The 22,169-nt window shown below is 37.8% G+C and overlaps 1 protein-coding gene across 1 annotated transcript; it reads right to left on the bottom strand.

Moving 5' to 3' along the window:
- Positions 1-1,184: 1,184 nt before the first annotated feature.
- On the bottom strand, positions 1,185-20,283 carry LOC139719021 (FGGY carbohydrate kinase domain-containing protein-like). The gene is made up of 13 exons (XM_071630463.1): positions 20,119-20,283; positions 19,017-19,125; positions 18,162-18,313; positions 17,355-17,443; positions 15,512-15,639; positions 14,739-14,867; positions 10,483-10,586; positions 9,630-9,799; positions 8,969-9,125; positions 8,276-8,350; positions 7,246-7,366; positions 2,523-2,614; positions 1,185-1,337 (listed from the first exon to the last, which is right to left on the bottom strand). Exons 3-13 carry the CDS (start codon positions 18,288-18,290, stop codon positions 1,185-1,187), a joined length of 1,347 nt encoding a protein of 448 aa, XP_071486564.1. The 5' UTR covers positions 18,291-18,313; positions 19,017-19,125; positions 20,119-20,283.
- Between the last annotated feature and the right edge of the window lie 1,886 nt (positions 20,284-22,169).

Here is a 22,169-nt window from a genome sequence, read left to right as displayed (position 1 = left end):
TGTCTACGGGAATTATTCAATGCAAGGGTTGAATGCAAATGTCTACTGCACCAGTATTCGGCCACCAACGAGCGCCGCAACGTCCCCGGTGCAATTTTGCACCAACAGTGTAGAGCGCGATGCATTTTCAGCGGCCTTGCACACGCATTGATATTGAGCACGCATATCGTGCAGTGTGACTGCGACCGAGCAAAATGCTCCTCCAACGAAAAAAACAATCAATGTTAATTTGAAAAATCATCAAAATACGGGCCAGTTTGTGATGACGGAGAACGAACTTTCATAAATCTAGAAGGACATAGTCCCTCAAATAGGCCTAAACGTAAATTTCGGAATTCTTACGAACATTTGAGCAGCGAAGTCGGATCGTTTGGGAGTTTATGTTTTCGTATGGTAGCGGAAAATCGCAAAGTGAGAAACGGGAAATTTTCGGAGTGGTCACTATATCTTGTACACAAACAAACAAACAAACAAACAAACAAACAAACAAAAAAAAACAAACAAACAAACAAACAAACAAACAAACAAACAAACAAACATACGGAACCCTTTACATAACCCCCTGCCGATTTTCATCGGCGTGGGTAATGAATCCTGAAATATACAAGATCTGGGGCCCATTGCAAAAAAGTTACACTTATGGTAACTTTGCCATCCAATGGTAACTTCCATGGAATTCTTGATTTTGATTGGCTGTTGAGTATTGTTACCATGGTAGTTACCATTGGATGGCAAAGTTACCATAATTGTAACTTTTATGCAACGGGCCCCTGTGTGTCAAATATTTCGAGGACTCACTGCTAGTAAATAAAATCCCTTTTGTATCTCTATGATTGGGGCATATCACAAAGAACATTCAGGTCATAAACAGATCTCTGAAAGGGTTGTTGCCATAACCTGCTGGCAATGAAAAACCTCCAAGGGAAAGAGGGAGAAAGGAACAAAAAAATCAAATCAAAATTGAAAATGTAACTAAACCTCACAAAGTCACATTGTATTCAGCTATTGTGCTGGGGGACAAATTCCTTCTTTCTTTGCATATTAGTATGAGGGATGGCAGCTTTTACGATCAGAAACAATGAAAATGGCGTCTTGCTTGGGTAGCCACATGCAAAGCATACAACAAAGCACACAGCTCACCTGGGTGGTTCCAAGGGGGGCTGAGTGTTTTTTTTTAATTCTGCTCAGGCTGTTACTGGCTCTTCCATGATCCGCCGATACTCCCTCTGATGGTCCACCAGCTTCGAGAACACGGCATGCTTTCTGCTGTAGTATGGCCTCTGCTGCTCGTCGGGTTGGACAACCCTGCCAACGCATCCCATGCGGCGCATGGCACCCTACAAGAGCCAAAAATATTGAGATTGAAGAGAGCGACTACAAATGCAACAGGTTTTGAGGTGCATTCTGATTTATACACTCATATCATTTTAGTGAAATGAATACAAATATGTATCTCAGCATAGTGCATCATTCTGCCAAACAACCACAAATATGGAACATTCGTGGCAAGCTCTTGCATACAATTTTACAATCTTGTTGTTTTTTTCATGCAAGATGGCCTAGCTTTTCCATTCATCAGTGACCCATCATTCCTGAATACGTTTTAATAAGTTGAAGCAGTTAACACAGGGCCTGTCTTCAAATTTATTCTGTCCTTCTACAAATCCATACACTAATAAAGGTGAGAAACCAATCTTGATGTATGTACATAAAAGATCAATCAAATGATTATATCAAAAGCAGAAGCTGTAATACTTTTCGTATACATATTTTGCTGGTTTAATGCATTAAAACAAATAACAATAATACACACACATATGGAGAGAAAAGGCAGCCCTTCATCAAGTTCTGAACAATGTTATCTTGAATCTATAGACTCTATTCCCACATCCAAATGGCCACTAGTGCACACTATTAATGGAGTCTCAGCCAAAACCTCAAAAATCCCTCGGGCATATGTAACATAAATCTACTGTGTGTGCATGATTGTGCTTATCTACTGTTGTATCTGTCTATCTTTGTATGTATATGTGTATCTACCTATCTATCTATCTATCTATCTATCTATCTTTGTACTTATGTATGTGTGTATGTATCTATCTTTCTATTTATTGATCTACTGCATCTACCTATCTATCTATCGATCTACATGTGTATCTAATGTATCTGTCTGTCTGTCTATCTATCTATCTTTGTACTTATGTATGTATGTGTGTATGTATCTATCTTTCTATTTATTTATCTACTGCACCTACCTACATGTATCAATCTATCTGTCTATCTATCTATCTATCTATCTATCTATCTATCAATCTATCTATCTATCTCCAGGATACTATATAAGCATGATGGATGCAAACAACGAAGCAATGAACAGGACACAAAAATGCTCTGAAACCATGTTGTGCAGTTTTTCTTGAGGAAAATCCACGAGAATCGTCGATTCCAAGCTTCGTTGAGAGCCACTGCCTGCACTCATTACAATTACTAACTCGCTGTGACTGGGAAGTTGCCATTCTTACCTGAAGGTCAAACTTGCCAGAGGCACAAGCCCCCAAAATGGCTGCTCCTATCAGCACCGACTCTGGCTCTTTTGGCAGGACTATAGGCAAACCTGAAATGGTCATGGACAGCACAGATTGATATGATAATGGCAGATTATACCAGGATGGCATTGTCATAGGAACATATATAGCAAAAACAACAACAATAGCAACAGGTATAATGATGATGATTAAAGGACAAGTTCACCTTCATAAACATAAGGATTGAGAGAATGTAGCAATATTAGTAGAACGCATCATTGAAAGTTTGAGGAAAATCAGACAATCCGTTCAAAAGTTATGAATTTTTGAAGTTTTTGTACAGTACCCGCTGGATGAGAAGACTACTGCAGTGTATGCACAACTTAGATGTCACATGCGTACAACAATATAAGGAAAATATAAAGAGAATTTCACAAAATTCCATCTTTTGAAAAAAGTACACATTCCCCTGAATCGTTACCGACAAATGTTATGGGTAATATTATTCCCCCTGCCCTTAGAAAGAGGCAAGTCAAGTGCTCTTTTATTATGCGAAAAAAGTGAAAATATGTTGAATTTTCTTTTACATTTTCTTTATACTGTTGTATGCATATGACTCACAAGCTGTAGTAGTCTCCTCATCCAGCGGTTCCAACACAAAAATTTAAAAAATTCATAACTTTTGCATCGATTGTCCAATTTTCCTCAAACTTTCACTGATGTGTTCTACTAATATTGTTGCATGTTCTCGATCCTTATGTTTATGAAGGTGAACTTGTCCTTTAACCAGCTGAGGATGGTGTGATTTTGCTCCAACAAGCATTTCCCATAGACATTCGCCCAAGTATACTCGGAACTTGTCTTCAACAGGTTAAAAAAAAAAGAAACAATACAGCAGATTGCTTCACATGTTTTGGAGGTTTTTACACAACATTAGAATTGATTGAAAGACCGCAATTGGCAAATTCTATAATATTCATATAAACTATGCATAAATTGAGTTCTAACATGATTCACACATTGTCAGGAACTTCTGTAAACTTGACTGATAAGGAAAATCATACACACAGGGATATTATCATTCTAATATTCAGAAGGCATGTTCTCTTCACATTAGAGGACACAACGGCTATAAATTGAGAATGCTGGGACCAAATACTTTGTGAGCATTTAAGCAGCTGATCTGTTAAAAAATAAAACAAACAAACAAACAAACGAACAAACAAATCTACGACCATCAACAGGAATGATTGTTCATAAGGTGTTTTGTCCTTCTCTTACACGAAAAAGGACAGAGCAACAAAAAATCACAACAACCACTCCCACCAAGCACTGAATTGCAGCTTACACAAGAATCCTGCTTGCACAACACATGAGGGCGCTATTGCACACAGGCCTACATGCTTTTTCATCATTGAGGTGCAGCTTCTGTTCACTTACTTTGCTACAACATTCGTACCAAAGCCTTGCAAAGTAAAACAGATCTCTTAATATGTCTGAATAGCATAGAATATCAGATGAATGGTGCCTTCATTTCCCAACCCAGTCATCTGAAAGTGGCTCAATTCTCTCGCCTTTATTTTGTTCTTCTCTTTGTTTTTTCTTACCACCAAGTAACAGTCACTATTCAAATGGCTAAAGTGTTTGGCGTATCAGGGCAATCACCCCCTTGGGGCAATTACTCCCCCCCCCCCCCAGCCCCCCAGGTCCAGCTAGCATCCACAAGTCATATGGAAAATACATTTGTCTTTATATCTGTTATGCAGTTCTAGCAGATGAGGTCAAGGTACGCATTGTACAGTATCTTCCTTCAAGGCATGCATTGTAAATTGTCGAAAGTCCTTCTTTTAAGGCACCGCTTTAGTGCTTCCAGTTTGGAAAATCTGAGCGCTATGGTCATACACATTACCCCAAGTCTCTGTTATCATGTAAATATGATGCTATGACAAACCTAACGTTTGAAACAAACTCCAGATGCTTAAAAATAAGAGGAAATCTGTGAGATACCAGATTTACATGTACCATACTGTACGAGCTGAGATGTTTGCAGTGATTTTATTTTTGCACATTTTACAAATCTCCTTCGAACTACGGGAATACATGTAACAATGTGCTCATACAAAAAAAAAAACAAAAAAAAACAAAAAAAAAAGCAACAACATGTGAAAGCAACAATGCATGAAAAGAAAAATAACAAAATCAAGCCATATCAGCGCTTGTTTGCACGCAACTAGCGACCGATGTAGGTCACGCATGCTGTGTTGGCCACAACATGGCAACATCTGCTGGGGTAAAACAACAAGGTAGTACACAGTACTTTGCATGCAGAACACGCTACTTGTTTACATAGCTGGAATCATTGAGTAAGAATAATCATTATTTGTGTTGTTCCTTGTTGCTCATTCTCATTTATTTTGTGAAAGATAAAGAAGCGATTACTATACCCTCACCACTGTGAAATTAACAACTCCTAAAAATGTCTGACAAGTAGCAATTCATGAAAAATATATGTTCGCGAAAATCTAAGCTCGTACAGTATTTTCTTCTTTCCCAGATGTACATGTATTAGTGTTCAAGTATTATTCCGTAGCGGACATGCTAATTTTGCTATAACATGCATTTCCCATAGACACCTGCCCAAGTATACTTGGGACTTGTCTTCAACAGGTTAACAATTCATAACTGGTTAATTTGTATGGCGATATTTGTTCATATATTTCTTGATAGGGACAGCATGGTTCTCTAAACTTTTAGATGCGGGAGTGTTTTTTTCTTTCAAATGTTTAACCATGACCATGCAGCTCAGTCAGCAATGTTTGACAATTTCTGAAATTGGAACATCAAGATGTTGAACAGTCCCTTGAAGCATTAACTTACTGCCAACTTCCGGTATAACCGCATGACAAAGACTACTAAATTACCATCTGCTAACACCCCTGTTGTTTTCTTTAGCTGGACTCTCACAATATTTTACCACATGTCAAACACCTCTAGGGATCTGCCAGGTGTTGGGAAATCAATGACCTCCCATGTTCCTGATCATAAGCCCACGCTGAAAAAAAAAAATGTTATGAGTTTGACAGTTTTCGAATCTCAACAAAAACAACCAACACCTCTAGGACATTTCACTCATTACAAAAAGGTGACATTGACCAAAAAAACCAAGAAAAAAAAAAGAAACCCCAAACAAAAACAAATTCAAAAGAGTAACAAAATGTTTGCAATATAATGTAAGTTAACCCTATTTTAACTGGGGGGGGGGGGGGGGGGGGGGTCAAATCGACCCCCCCCCCCTCGACGTTTCAGGCCACGATTTCGCAACAGGCAAAGATTTTGCCACGTCGTTTCACGACTTTTTTAATTGAAGTCTCCCGCATATTTTGAGACCAAATTTGCGACGTCCGGGTACACCGTTTTGAAGTTACGTAATGTTTTGCATATACATGTCAACCAAAAAACAGCTCAAATTCATGATATCGTGTGCAAATCCAATGCAAATAATGTTTTTTGGTTAAATTGATATAAATTAGATTATTTCAACTTTTAGCCATTGAAATTAATCAATTCTAGTGTAGATAAGCCTGAAAAAGTGCCTGCAACAAATTTTGGCAAAAAAAGAAAAGAAAACAAAAGGTCCAAAAAACAATAAAATACATAAGAAATTAACAAAACAATAAAAAACAAAAGAAATTGATTTCGATTGTGCTATTTTTTTACACGAAAATTGTTTGATGTATCATGAGGAATTCTGACACAAAAATTTAGCAATCCTCCAGTCTTTTTAATGGAGTTATAGGTGAAAATATGATTTCATGCACAAATTTGCATAATTAATTTATTAAAAATAGAAAAGCAATATTTTTCAAATGTATGACCATATAATCTTGTAGTTGACATCCAGCTCTATCTTCAGGCAAAATTTTGCGGTGATTGCGCTATTGGTGGCCGAGATCTGAAGGGGGGGGGGGTCAATTGACCCCCCCCCCCCCCCTCAGTAAAATCTTGGTCTCAAATAGCCCAGTTAGAATAGGGTTAAGGGAACTAAGGAATGCAAATACATGCTGATTTGTATTGATTCATGATACCAATAACATCATATATGTGGCCAAAAGAATATGTAAATATGTGTCATATATTTTATAATGTTTCTATTTTGATTCAAATTACTAGGATACAGCATATGATAAGATATTGGAATGCACCTTCCCCTAAACCAAGCATAACTTGTATGATTCCCTACAATGTCTTTTGTTAATCATATTAATGTCACGGAAACATGGAAATAATGTATGCTCAGCCTAGGGAAGGCATATTCCAATGTCTTTCGTTAATCATATAATGTCGCTGTCAAAATCTTGGTTTGGAAGTTGTTTTTTGTTTTTTAGTGCCCGCATGTAAACCTCAAATATGTGCAGCGAGAACTCCTAAGCTCATTGACCTTATATGCCAACAGTTTTTAAATCCTTCAAAAAATCATAAAAATTCCCCGATCACAACCAAAATTCAGTCATCTGTTCCTTGAATCATTATCAACTTTTCATGCAAGTTTCATTCGAATCCACTTACAACTATTTTGAGCTATTTTGCAAACAGACAAACCAATGCTGATGATCACTTGTAACCTCCTTGGTGAAGGTAAAAATCATTCTATCAACCCCCACAGCTTTCCTTCCCCATGGCTTTGTCTTTGGAGTAAATGCTCGTCAACTGGAAGACTTACCTGTGATGTCTGCGTGTGTCTGCAGAAAGATGTCACTCTTGCACAGACCCCCACAGGCAAACAGAATGGATATGTTATAACCGCATGACTCCATTTGTTGGATGATCGATTTAGTTCCATGCTGTCAAAAGAAAGAAAAAAAAATCAGTATGATATGCTTCACTATGATCTACAATCTTGTTTCACTTACATGTATTACAGTGGATAAAATGGACCAGATCAAAAAGGTGAATCCATTAAACGGGTAATTCCAAAGGCCATACGGCAAGAATATAACTGTTTTACACACTACTGAAACCTGATTTATATCATCTCCTTATAAAACAATCTTTGATTTGTTTTGTATTGTTTTAAAATGCACGTCAGAGATGATGTTGAAGCAATCTGAAAATAAAGAAATACATGACAAATGAGAAGAAAATGATTGACTGAAGGCTAAACTGATGTAGTGACATTGATAAATAGGGTGGTGGTAGATACACCACATGCACATATTGTTCCTTTGATATATATTTTGTCCTGATACGATCCTAAGTCGAGATAAAACTCTCTCTAAATCATGAGGGAGGTTAAAACTGCTGTAATCGCATTTTGTGATTCAATTTAATCCTTGCATTATAATGTAGGAGATGCTGAAACATAAAAAGTAAACGATAGGCCTATACAGGTGTAGTGCTTAATTTTTCAAATTCATGAAATTCTTCCATCGAGATGTTTTCATTGCAACTGATTGACAAATTGCCCTACATCATCGTAAATAATTGAGCAGTACCCGCTGCATGCTACAAGGATTAGAACCAACACTTGCCATCGGACGAAAGCTCGGTGGTCTAGTGGAGATGACGCCTGGAGTTTCTGGAGATCAGGAGGTCATAGGTTCGAATCCTGCTCGAGTACGCATGCCCATTATTTTTTTATCATGGCCACTACTAAAACACTGATCAATTCAGTACTTATCTACGCCGATGTAGGGCAATTTGTCAATCAGTTGCAATTTAACATTAAACTCAGCTAAAAAGATCAAACTTACAGCCAATGCCTGAAGAGTTGCTAAATACAGTAGTGCCAAGTCATTGAGTGAAGATGAAAGAGTCAGTCCACAGATCTATTAAACCAGAAGAAAGAAACAAAGGGCAAGATCATAATATGAAATCACCATTCCTTCCATCAACATTAGGACCCTATAGTCTCGGGAACACACTTACGGCATTAGAGATTCTTCTACAACACACACTGAATATTGTACTAATCACTGAATGGAATGGACCCTTGTGAAAGAGACTTGAAAAGATAAAAATTGATAAAATTTACAAGACAGTAACATGAATATATATTGGTGGAACTGCAAGTTGTTGAGTGTCTTTTTTTTTCCAAATCTAGTCCTTTCTCATTTTAGGATTTTAGTTCAGTTGGAAAGTATTTCATTAGGTTTTTCAGTTGTTAAGCATTGTTTCTCAAAACTTTGCCTTTATTTACACATTATATCTTACCTCCTTGTACAACTGTAGATGACTGTGAAAAAAAAAAGAGGAATAATATTATGCTCAGCCTATGACAAGGTCAGTCACTTGGCTGTCAATACTGACTGTTTTTGTATTCAGAGCTTGTGCTGAAGTGGTCAATCCAGGTACAATTGTGTACCTGTTGGTACTGTACGTAAATGTGTACAATTATAGTAATCAAGCATTCAACATAAAAATGTCCAAAGGTCACTGCAACTGACCATGCCTTTCAGTGAGGGATCCGCCAGAGGTGACCGGTTGCCGTAAAAATAGGGGCAGACATGCAAGTCCTTGGTCAGTGTGGCTGGAGACGAGAGCCCACTCTCTCTGGCCACGGTCAGCAAATGGTCATCTAACCAGGAATAGGTAGTACAGCCCCTGACCAAGCAATATGAGAGAAAATTTCAGCTGGACGTGACATAATGATCAAGATGAGTACTGTATATGCTGTATATTTAGCAAGTATAACATTTTGCTAATCGGGACTTCCCATATAATTTTGTGATTGGTTGAATTCACAATTAAGAACTGCAATGATGGAATGAGAGATAGGTAATATCTGTTTGGAGGAGAAAATATTGCGATTTTCAATTCTGGATGCAATGCACAACACATTTGCGTTACCTGATGCAACAGAATACCAAAGTGATGATGTCACAGTCTTTTGTTAAAGCTCAGGCTTGAACCACGTGCATACATAAACACTTGGAGCCAGGTAAGGTTGCTTATAACCAGTTTCCATGGCAATGAAAGGCTATATGATGTCACACATTGGTACTCTACACTGTTTGCGAGTTTGCTACTGAATAGCGAACCTTCGGAATAATGAACAGCACCCATAGAAACATGCATATCAAACGATGATTAATGTAGAAATGTTACTTTTTTTCACTCAGCTGCTGCAGTTCCTGGTAGGCTGGATGGGTCCTGATGATGTGGTCGATGAGTTTTCCCGTGCAGCTCTCCCCTCCTTCGTTCCCCCACAGCCCTGGCACCATGGCACTGTAGTATGGACCCCAGACTCCAGGCACAAAAGTTGCCTTCTCACTCAGCTAAATGTGGTGGAAATAATACATGAAGGGTCTAATTTCTGAATGAGGCAGTACATTTACACACTGTATTTGTCACAACATGTATGTTTTCTTGATTGCATTTCTTTTAGAACACACATTTACAGTCAAACCTGTCTATAGTGGCCACCCAAGGGAGACAAAAAGAGTGGCTAGTATTAAGACAGGTGGCCGCTATAGACAGGTTCTTTATAACATGCTTTTTCTCTTGGAGGGAATAGTTTTTAGCGGTCGTATACAGCAGGTGGCCGCTATGCAATGACAGGTGGTCGCTAATACAGGTTTGACTGTACACACAAACATGCATGAACAGGGACAGACCGACAGACAGACACACATACACACATACACACATAAAAGTCTGCTGGACACATATTGTGCACACCAGCAGCATCCAGAATAAGATTTCAAAGAAATGTGGCCTTTTTTTTTTGTCCTTCACAAATTACACAGGGGACCCTCCATTATAGAAAGTCCAAGGGACCAGCAGTTTTCTTTCATTATATCAAAAATTTCATTATAACCAAAGAGAATTTGTACCACATACTTCAAAGATAATAATTTCAGGACCTGAATTTTTACTTTGTTGTAATAAAATTTCATTATAACCGTGATCTCTGTAACAGCCTTTATATCACATATCATGGGAGGATACATTGTCTTACACTCATATGGCAGGTGGAAGTTCCACAGATGAGGGCGAGTCTGGAGGTCAAAGGTTGACTCTCGGAGGGCAGGTCAAAGCCTGACAGGTCAGCCCCAAGCAGTCCTATTAGACGCATCATTTAGGTCAAGAGTAAAGATAGGCAAAACATCAAGGCAGAAATAAATCACACAAATATACTATCACTTTGAGCATTTAGGATGAGGTGTATAGACTTAACACAGACTTTACACAGGCTCACAGACTGGCATGCATGCTGGTGTGCTTCTCTTTGGGTGCGTTCGAGCGCTCTCCTACAGCGAACCGTACCGTACCGTACCCGCGCCAGAGGAGCGCTCGAATGCTCCTAAAGTGTACCATACCGTACTGTACTAAACCCAAAGTGGACCACTTCCCAATGTACTCCAATAGCGTACCTAAAGCGTACCAAAAGTTCGCTGTAAAGCATGCGCATATCATGCGCATACGTCACAATGCAAAGACATCATTCTCTTTGTTCGGGACAGCTGTAAGCAGTTCAAGCACGCCAGGTGAATGACCCTTTTGCTACAAAATGCTTTACCTCTTCTAAAAATAGCTCATGAGGTACGCTTTTTCAACAGAGCGCTTGAACGCTCCAAAACTGGCGCAGTACGGCGCGGTACGTTTTAGTTCAGTTCAGTACGGTTTGCTTTAGAGTGCCCGAACGCACCCTTTGCCAGTTGTCACAGATGTCCAGAAAAGAACTGTCAATGAATAGATATGAAACTCATCCCCTAAATCCCAATTGTGTCAGCATAGCCTCCATGTTGGACTAGGCCACAGCGATATACCAGAGTAGGCTTGATAACTTCACAACTAGATGTATATCAACTTTAGATGGGTTACTGTACTAAATGCTGACGGAAAACCTTGGAAAGTTAAAGGACAAGTTCACCTTCATAGACATGTGGGTTGAGTGAATGCAGCAATATTAGTAGAACACATCAGTGAGAGTTTGATGAAAATAGGACAATCCGTTCAAAAGTTATGAATTTTTGAAGTTTCTGCTCAGTCATGGCTGGATGAAAAGACTACTATAGCTTGTGATGTCACATGTGTACAACGAGATAAAGAAAGAATAAAGAAAATTCAACATATTTCCATTTTTCTCGCATAACAAAAGAACACTCGACTTCTCTCTTTCAGAAGGCAGGGGGAATAATATAACCCTTAACATACGTCAGTAACAAGTTGAAGAAATGTGCAGTTTATTCAAAAAGCAAAGTTTTGTGAAATTCTCTTTTTATTTTCCTTATATAGTTGTACGCATGTGACATCATACACTGTAGTAGTCTTCTCATCCAGCAGTGACTGCGCAGATACTTCAAAAATTCATAACTTTGAACGGATTGTCCGATTTTCCTCAAACTTTCACTGATGTGTTATACTAATATTGCTGCATTCTCTCAATCCTTATGTATATGAAGGTGGACTTATCCTTTAAGCTAAGTGCCTGGACCTATAAAGGGTTAATAGGCACTGGGCTTCTTTCAGAAAACTGAACTCTCTGTCTAAACATTCCTTCTGAAATGAAGGACAGCAAAATATGAGGAATGACAGTGAGTGGACAGCTGCTACTAACAGTATATAAGGGCACTGTAGGAACAGACTATGATGCTTAACATTCAATATATTAATATGAGCCCTCAACCAAGATGAGCTTATATAGAACTAGAAATGTCGCTACGGCGACTGATGCCTCCACCATAATGCATGATTCTCCCAATAGGTGTATAGTACAATGTCTTCACAATGTGTGATGACAGTTTCACATAACTGGCAAAATATCGAAACAACAGGTTTATCAGAAATATCTTGAATGTTCACTTTCCACGAACTGGGTTTGCTATAATTGTCTATTTAAGAGTACAGGTACACATATTTGGGAAATTGAAAATTTTTACTTGACTTCTGACCGACCTTATTATAAGTTTATGCATTGAGTATAATTTTCAAGGTATGAAGAAAGAGTGTAATTACAGTACAAAATATATCTTTTTTTTTCATTTAAACCTAACCTGTGACCCTTAACCTTTGACCTTTGACCTTCTGGCTGGAAACTTCCAAGAGAATCTCCATTAAGTAATACATGTACATATATTAAATTTTAAAACTAATAATGCAATTATTGCATATATGAGGGAAATAGTAACATTTTGAGGAGTTGACCTTGACCTTTGACCCCTGACTATTGACCCATGACCCCTAAATTCCCTAGATAATCCCTGCCAGTCAGTACATGCATATGTACCAAGTTCCATGAAGATACATGTACATTGAACCATTTGTGAGAAATGTGATATTGCAACATTTTCACCTAACCTTTGACCTTTTGACCTTTGACCTTACGACATGAAACTCTCTCTGGAGAATCTTTATGCAGTAGTACATGTCTACACTAAGTTTCAAGAAAATAACTGCGGGCATTGCATAGATATGGGGGAAATAGCAACATTTTTAGCATTTGACCTTGACCTTTTGACCTTTGACCTCTTGTCAATGTCACTAAAATCTACTCAACTAATTGTCCCATCATACATCATCCTTGGACCAAGTTTGGTGAAAGCTGCTTTATCCAGTTTTGAGTTATCACGTAAACAGATAAATTTTAGGATTTGACCTTGATCTTTGACCTTTGACCTCTGTCCGATTTCACTGAAAAACTAATCAAGTAATTGTCCCATCATACATCATCCTCCAACAAAGTTTGGTAAAATTTGCTCCATACAGTCTTGAGTTATCGCGTAAACGGATAAATTTCATGATTTGACCTTGACCTTTGACCTTTGACCTTTTGCCGATTTAACCTAAAATCTAATCAAATCATTGCCCCATCATACTTCATACTTGGACCAAGTTTGGTAAAATTCCAGTAAATATTACTCAAGTTATCGCGTAAACGAAAGCGGACGGACGTACGTACGGACGTACAATTTGTACGTACGGACGTACGGACGTACAGACGGACGGACGGACAACCCGAAAACATAATGCCTCCGGCACCACTACGTGGCGGAGGCATAAAAAGATATGTGATATGTTTATCAACATTAAATCAGAATTCTGATCTGAAAATTACTATTCAAGGTAGAGATATTGAGGAGAGTGCTTCTTTAACCCATTGAGGACGAGCTGATATTGCTACAACACGCATTTTCCACAGACACAGTCCCGAGTATACTCGGGACTCGTCCTCACTGGGTTAAGTTTATTACATATCTTTCATTCAATAAAAATAAAAATAGAAATAAACTATCACGTTTTCTATTAGCACCTTCTTACACATCAATGCTTCAACCTACAAACCCATAGCTGCTTGGTGAGCAAAAATTAAATTCCTTTTTCATTCAGAGTTTTTATTTTAAGTTCAGAATAAAATAAGCAGTGAAAAAAAACCTGGTGATTCACATAGTATAACACAATGCCTCTGTCCCGATATCTGCAATTCTGAAACCATAGTATTAAAACTTCTTCAGCATTGTGCTGTGCTCAATTCTGAGTTCATGGCCCAATAAACTGAACCGTTCTTAAAACGATCAACATGTGGACTGAATACGGGAAGGAGTTTCTGACCATCTCAAACACTGTAGAATCACATCTCCCTCATCTTGTGTCATTCTGGGTGTTTGATTACCTCCGCCACGGGAGGAGGGTATGTTTTCATTACCGTTGGTTTGCTGGTTTGCTTGTTTGTTTGTCCATGTGCAAAATAACTCAAAAAGTTGTTACCGGATTTGGATAAAACTTATAGGGAAGGTTGAGTAAGACAGGTAACAGAAGATTGAATTTTGGTAGTGATCCAGGAATTTTTATGGATTTTATGAAGGATTTTCAATATTTTGGCTGGTAGGGCCAATGAAATTGGGAGTTGAAGCTGCATGTTTTTAAAGTTTTCATATGTGCACTAAAGTGCGTGCTCTACTTTCTGGTCCAGGGCGAGGCGTGTCATGCAGCTGGCATTGATGACATAACAAAAGGTTTCTATATTGGGAAATCAGGCGATTTTCAGCATGCATAATCATGTATGGGTGGAAATCACTGATCTCTATGGAAATACAAGATCAGTGGTGGAAATGAGCTACTTGGCGGAGGTCTGTGCTCTCAGTGCTTCTCTAGCTATCTTTTGTGTTTCATTTTGAAATGAGTGCTCTATGTATGTGTAATTGCGTATGCCACTTGATTCATGAAGAGTTTCCATTTCACGGACAATAAATAAATGAAATGAAATGAAATTACCTATTCCACCAGCATAGGCATCAATGATTCCAGTCCCAACAGGCAGGCCCTCTGAGAGACCAAGTTCCCTCGCAGCCTCAGCCGTTAGACCACTCCCAACAGGCTCTCCAGGGTACTGGATGCGGTTGCCTAGAGACAAGTACAGGGGGGAAAATGCCTCCCTGTCAATATATATAAAATAGCCTATGGCTTAAAGAACTAATGTTTCATCTTGCAATTATAATGCAATGGATTTATTTCACTGAATGACTAAACTTAAAACCAATACGTGTTGTGTAGAAACTGGTAAGAAAAATATAATATTGAATTGATCTATTAGTAACTGTGATTTCTGTTATGCTACCCAATTGAGTCCCGAGGAAAAATACAAGGCGCTCCTGTTACTCTGAACATGATTAAATTATTTCATTACACCAACATAAAATTTTAGGTCCCAAGATTATCATCATTAAATCTATGGTGCAAAACAGTATGAAGTTGTGCAGTAAAGTAGTATTTAAATGTGTATCACATTTCCTGCATGGAAATGTCAAGACAATTTTTTATTTTCATGTGAGAATTGGTAGAAAATATACGTGTAGCCAATTGTGCAGCACAAATTTAAGAGCCTGTAAATATTTGAGCCACTCATTGCAAAAATTTCATCATGCAAAAGTAGTCATGACTTTTTCAGTAGTGACAATGCCCACTTCTGCTAACAATCATTCCAGCAACAGCAAATCGAACAGGACAAGACTTTCATGTGCAGGGATTCTGAAGACGATTGAGCTTACCTATCTTTTGACAATCTTCCTCTAACAGCTCCTCCAAGCCAAAGGCAGTGAAGAAGGACTTCTCCCACTCTCTCATGCCATCCTCATTAGCTTGGAACAGCCACTTACACACCAAAGTACAGAGTGACCTGGAAAGTAAGCAAGATAATTGGAGCCCACTGCCTTCTTCACAGCATGAAATTTTTGCAAATTGCCACTGGTATTTAATTGCATGTTGTGTAGACAAGAACTTTCGTGTGCATCTCAATTTCACAAATCTTGGCTCTCACGAAATTTGTGAAATTAAAATGCATGTGTAATGTTATTCGTTATCGGTTGCCAAACAGTCAAACTTTGTGCTTATTCTTGGCAATTGTTCTGTATGCATATTAAGATGTAACTCATGTAATTATATTACAGATGTATTGAATAATTGATGAAAATGATGATAATTGTTGAAAGTATACTACCATTATTTTGTACTATGTTAATGAAATTGCAGAAAGTTGATGTATTTGAAAAAACTGGCATACAGAGAACAAATCAAATCAAATCAAATCAAATCAAATCAAGTCAAATCAAATCAAAATGTGAAAATGTATGTTTGTACAATAATTGAGAAATTATTTGCATCACATTTGCATCACATAATACCATTGAGCACAGAAGCGACCAATGCATTTGGTAGAATTGTATGAACAGTGAAAGTCTGTGGAAGGTAAATAAAGCATGGTGGTGCATTTTCAGGGTTCAGTTTCAGGACAATACAGATGGATGACATGTGGAGGAAAGAAAATGCCAGCAGATTCACAAACACGTCATATGATTTTGACCTAAGAGCTCAGCTCAAATAATTGCATTTTTCTTTGGTATAAAGTGTGAAAACCTAACATTCCAACAGGGTGGAGTGTTAAAAAGTCTTACTGTCAGAATTATCGAAAAGTTTCACAGACATCACCCAACATATTTTTTTAGTATGTCCAGAGACCAAACGTAAACAATCATCACAGCTGCAGAGTATAAGAGCAGCTTGATTTCTTTTCTTCTCTTTTTTTCTATCACGTTGCAGGTTTTTGATACTGACAAACTGTAAATTTTGTGTTGTAGAACCTCTATTGACTCCCTGCATCACCTAAAAATCCTAATAAAAAATAATCAGTCTTCAAGGCAGGGGAAGTGATCAACTTGATCATCAAGCTACCATCAAGGGACTTTGATGTGCCATTTATTACAATTGCATGAATTATCTCATGTCATAACAACAGTATTTGAAAGAAGACTTAAATGCATCAGCTCAGGTGCTATGGTGCACTACATTTGTGCTATGTCCACAGCATCTAAGGGGAGGACTAGCTTTCTTGAAATTTCCAACTATTCCATGGTCTCTACACTGTATATGTGGTATAATCTGTACTTATTTATGTACATAAAGGAGTATGGGATATTCATAAGGGTAAACACTGCACTGTAGAGCTGTGGGTGCTATCCATTCGATGCTGTAACAAGCTCGGAGACAGCCCTTCATCACACAGTGCCAATTTGTGCATTTATGTAGTGGACAAACAACTGGCAAATTATATAACATCACAGTTCAAGCATTTTAGACTAAGATTGAGACTACGACTAAGATTTTAGATAGTATATGGGAATACTATAAGGAAACAATTATTGCAAGAAATAATAATAAGTTGCAAGTGTTTCAGAAAAAATGGTGTCTGGTCTGAGCCACGATATTTCATTTTCTGTTTTTCAAAGTATTTTATTTGAAATATTATGATGTATTATGTGTTTAGATGAATATATGTTTGATGCAGAATAATAAATATCCCAGTGGAAAATTAGACTAAATTCCTGTACAATGTACCTTGACTTGGATCCTGTTGCCCTCCATGTCAAAAAGTCCGCCAGATCAAGAAAGGATCCAGCTTTCTCCCAACATGCCTCTTTAAGGTTCTGCATCAGGGTTGGGGGGGGGGGGGGAGAGAAAGTGGCATGGGTGGAAGAGAAACATTATGAATGACACATGAGCTAGTAACAGCTGTCAAAAAAACAACAACAAACAAACAAATGAACAAACAAACAAAACATGGGTGTGCCTAATAGTTTCAGTGCACTGTATTGGTGGCCGGGCATGGTGGTAGCTGCACTATTGCCAAAAACTGAGAACTAACAAAGACTACATATTATATCTGCTAGGGTGAATCTGAAATTCAAGGTAAACTTAAAATAAGACAAATATAAAATTAAAAGCAAACATTTTTTTTTCTTTCTCACTGCACTGCTCAAGGAAAGGTCTTTTTCTTCTTTAAACATCAAAAACTCAAACATAGTCAAACATTTCTGCATGCATCCATTTCTGCAATCCAATTCTGCAATTTGTCAATCAGTGGCAACAATTCTGCAGGCAGTGTACTATATTGCTAAAGCTTCACCCTTTGTAATCTCATATACCACATTTTTTTTTTAATGTCATTTATTTAACTGTGCTGTCATATGCCTGGTATATGACATCTACTGTCACTGTAAAGCAAGCGAGCAAATGTCAAAATCAGCTCAAAAAGACAACCATAGGTGAAACTGACTTGCCTCTTAACATCTTGTGGATTTCAAAAAACAACAACAACAAATGACAGCCTTCTGTTCTGTCATGCTCGCTGCATGGTGTACAAACCTCTTTCAGCCAAAGTAACTTTGGTGGTTCCATCTCAAGTGAGATCTCTCCACCTGTAAACCTTAGAGACTGGTGCCCCTTCTCATTTATCCGTCTTGCCTGACATGCAGCGCGGTGGTCCATCCACATGATAACATTCCTTTCGCAGTCTCCTGGATGATTAATATTACACCAAAGAGAACACAAACCATGGAGGATTGAGAGGAAGGCAGAGGGAGAGAGGAGCAGGGGAGAAACATACAAAAATGACATTCAGGGTGCATTAAGTCTGGATTATGCCAATCGTGACTAAGGGGTATGAACTAAACTTTCAGAACAAGGTTTATCTGTCAGGTTCAACATTTGTTAACTTGGGGTAAAATTTACTGAGAAACCTCCCTCATTACAATATTATATCTTGCTTTTTATGACATAAATTTGGAATGGTCTCAGTCACAAAATGAATTGCTGATGAATAAAATGGCATACACAATAGGACAGCACATTCAGCATTACACTTTAATTCTATTGTGATCATATGATTGTATCACACATTGAACAAAAAAACCACACACACAAATATGCTCACAGAACATTTTGAATATTTGTGTTACTGACAACACATTCCTTGTAAATTCCTGTTTCACTTGATGTCAAAATGAATCCATAGCATGAAAGTGTTGATGCCAGAAATACTAGTCTGTAACAATCAGATTAATCTGCAATCACTTGAAAATGTATTTTCTACATCATGTACACAGAATAGCAAAATGTCTTCATATTCAATACTCAATTGAAAAATCAAAGCATAACATTTCTTGTTGTTGTTGTTGTTGTTGTTGTTGTTGTGTCTCTTCAAATTCTTGTCACTGCTACCTGATTGGCTGACTGACAGTGGTTGGTCGGCTTTGTCGAGTACAACAAGGGAGCATGTGGCATCAAAACCAATCCCCTTCACCAGGTCCTTGTGTTTAGATGTTACAGCCTGTAAATGAAAAGAAGCACAATAGAATTGTCATTTCTGTGACAAAAGCATCAACCCGAGGATAGATAGTCATTTTCCCCAAAAAATCCTATTCATATACTGTACATATTGCTTAGTTTTATAGTCATCAGAGATATGAGGGTAGGGCAGATGCAGTCAGACATACCTGTCTCACTCTGTATGGTCTTTGATGAAATAATTCAATTGACCTACATAGTCGGATCAATAATCAAAGGGGGATTAATGTACCACTTCGCACTTGGGCTGCGGTAAAGTGCTAAAGAGGTGGAGGAGGTCTAACTGTGTCTAGTTTCTATTGTAGATACCAGTGGGCAGTACACCATTTGCATCATTGCCAAAGGCAAAGCAGCATATACATATTTGATTTATCAAATCATGAAATAATATTAATATTTGCCAGTTGCATGTCTAACATCAGTTAGTTATTAATATAATTACTTTATTCCATAGTCATCATGGTTATAGATTTTTAGATGGCACTGTTCATGCACCACACAAGACCTGCCAAACAGTATGAAAATTAAGGGGCTTCATAAAAATACACCAGTGCCAGCTGGTGGACTGTCCTATAAGAAAAAGAAAGAAGAAATTTACAGTAGCACGTACACTTGAAGAGTTTGTTTGCAAAAACCGATAAGTCCATATTTGCCAAATGGAGATATTTGCGATTTAAGGTCAAAAAAAATAAAGAGAATAATAAGAAAATTTTTGCTTCTTTTGATCATAATAACTTCAAAAATGTACCTTTATATGTAGCGACCAATATATCATTTAAAAAGTATTTTTTTGTACTTTATGACAGAGACCGTACTTCAAAATCTTCAAAAATGGACTTAAATTTTATCGGTTTTTGCGAACAAGTTCTTCACTTGTACTATTGTAGCACAATTGATATCATGATTTGATATTAGAACTGTTGTAAATGTTCATAAATTCATTCCAGCATTCCGGCTGAGCAGAGTTTTGGCATACCCTGACTGTAGTGCAGCATGCTTTCCAGATATCTTGAGATGACTGTTCGTAGAATCCAGACGAAGGATTCCATATCTGAATCGGCTCAACAGCCACGCTCACTACATCACCTTGGTCGCTCACTAGCGCGGCTCGGACGCTCGATGTGCCCACATCCACCCCGACGAAGTACGAGGAGTTTTCGCTGCTACTGGCACTGGCACTGTCTGAATCCATTATGATGGCGCTGGATTTCTCATGCAACGTGATAGTTTGTGATATTTTGAGACAGCTTATAATCAGCTATGGTCTGTGAAGACACGTAAAAAAATGATGAATCGAAATGAAAAGATGGCATGAACGCACATTCAAGCACCGCGGTCTTGATCGTTCTTTTCAGTTCGCGTTGTGTTGCTCCACCCCATGTGCTGTATGTGTTTGTGAATTGTATACGCCCACAATAATATTGCGCCCTCTAGAGATGAGTAGCTGTATAGTAGTGGTGGTGTTGGTGGTAGTGGTGATGATAGTGATGATAATATCAACACAACTTTGGAAAATGTCTCTCTCTGCAAACATATTTATTTTCAGATCCTTTTCACCTTACCCTCTCTCATCACTGACGTTCTCATCTTATCTATTTCCACGTCCACCTCTACCTCATCCTCTCATTCTTTCTTCTGCTTTCCCATATCAGCAAAGATCCTAGTAGGATCTTTGATATCAGTTTATCCACTACATACAGTAGTCCTGCCCCTGTGATCCCTCCGCTCTTCATCTGCTTCTTGTCTTTCTTTTTATTCGCTTCTTCCGTCTTCTATTCTTGTGCTCTCTCTCCCTCTCTCTCTCTCTCACTCTCTCTTAATTTCATCAACATCGAATCATGCCTGTTGTCACAAAATAGGGTATTAGCAGATTGCTTGTGTATACAAATTAGGTTGTATCAATTTTATTAAGTGAGTAATATTTTTTCTATCAGAATATCTTATCTTCATTAAAAAAATCATTTCATAAATTCATCTTAGAATAGGATGTCAAAGCTATTTCTAGATTTAACGATCTCATTTTCAAGCAAAGAATTCTGACTATTTACAGAAGAGTAGGTGATACAATCAGATATGGTGAGATATGATTCTTTTTGCATAATATATCAGTCTGACCCACAATGTCTCACTGGGTGGTAAAATAGGTACCTGGTGATCCAGGGTAACTATACTAGCAGGGCTCTCTCGAAGGGCAGGGTTAACACTGATAAATCCTCGCAAATGAGAACATTTTAAGGGCTTAAATTCTTAAAACAGATATACACATTTCTATTATTAATTTGAGATATTGAGATTAGATCCGCAAAATAAAACAAAGAAGACAATTAAAATACATATGATAATTCTAATAGTATTTTCAAAATCAGTTCTTGTTGAATGATTGAAAAAAAATGATTATGAGAGCGGCATTTTTGAAAAGAATTTATTTTTCTCTAATTCGATGATGACCTTACTTTGGTAAAAAACTTTGAAAATGCCATTCATCTTTTTTTTTGCATTCAAACTCTTTATCATTATCTTTATTGTTATCATTATCATTACTACTGTTACTTCTACTATTATCATGTATCATCCATGATAATTTGGTATTGTTCCCACATAACATGTGGGTAGAGCTGATTTTGATGGGCCTTACAGGTATATACATGACATTCAAACATTGCAACACGGTCTTATTGATTGATATTTTTTCTTTTGTGTATCATACAAAAACAGGATTTTTAGATGTGTAATTATAACACCTAACATTCCTGCTGGAGTTATATTTTTCCCGACAGATAACATTTTCCCGAGGCCTGCAGCGAGGGAAGATACTGATATTGAGGAGGGGAAAATAAATCCCAAAAGACTGTCAACTCATACGATTATTACGACTCAAGAGACAATATTTGTTATGTCATTATGGTCTACATAATACACATCAATTCAATCTAGCCCTGTCTGCAGCTAGTCAAATTCTAGAATCATATTGCCCCCACATGACGTCACTGAAGGTAATATAACGATTACTTTAATAGAAAGCTCCCG

This window comes from Diadema antillarum, unplaced genomic scaffold (assembly GCF_040938485.1).
Source record: "Diadema antillarum isolate AM-2024a unplaced genomic scaffold, OU_Dant_1.0 scf00000103, whole genome shotgun sequence".
NCBI classification, from domain to species: Eukaryota; Metazoa; Echinodermata; class Echinoidea; order Diadematoida; family Diadematidae; genus Diadema; species Diadema antillarum.
Note: the sequence above shows the minus strand (reverse complement) of the source record. Positions and strands in the feature narration are given on the sequence as shown.

What these genes read in the sequence shown, in the direction of transcription:
- LOC139719021 (XM_071630463.1), bottom strand. Translation starts at nt 18,290, where the DNA reads ATGTGGATGGACCACCGCGCTGCATGTCAGGCAAGACGGATAAATGAG. An exon ending in GGAAGATTGTCAAAAGATAG is followed by an intron (nt 14,868 to 15,511) that starts GTAAGCTCAATC and finishes ACTTGTCTCTAG; the next exon opens with GCAACCGCATCCAGTACCCT. An exon ending in CAACTCTTCAGGCATTGGCT is followed by an intron (nt 7,367 to 8,275) that starts GTAAGTTTGATC and finishes TTCTTTTGACAG; the next exon opens with CATGGAACTAAATCGATCAT.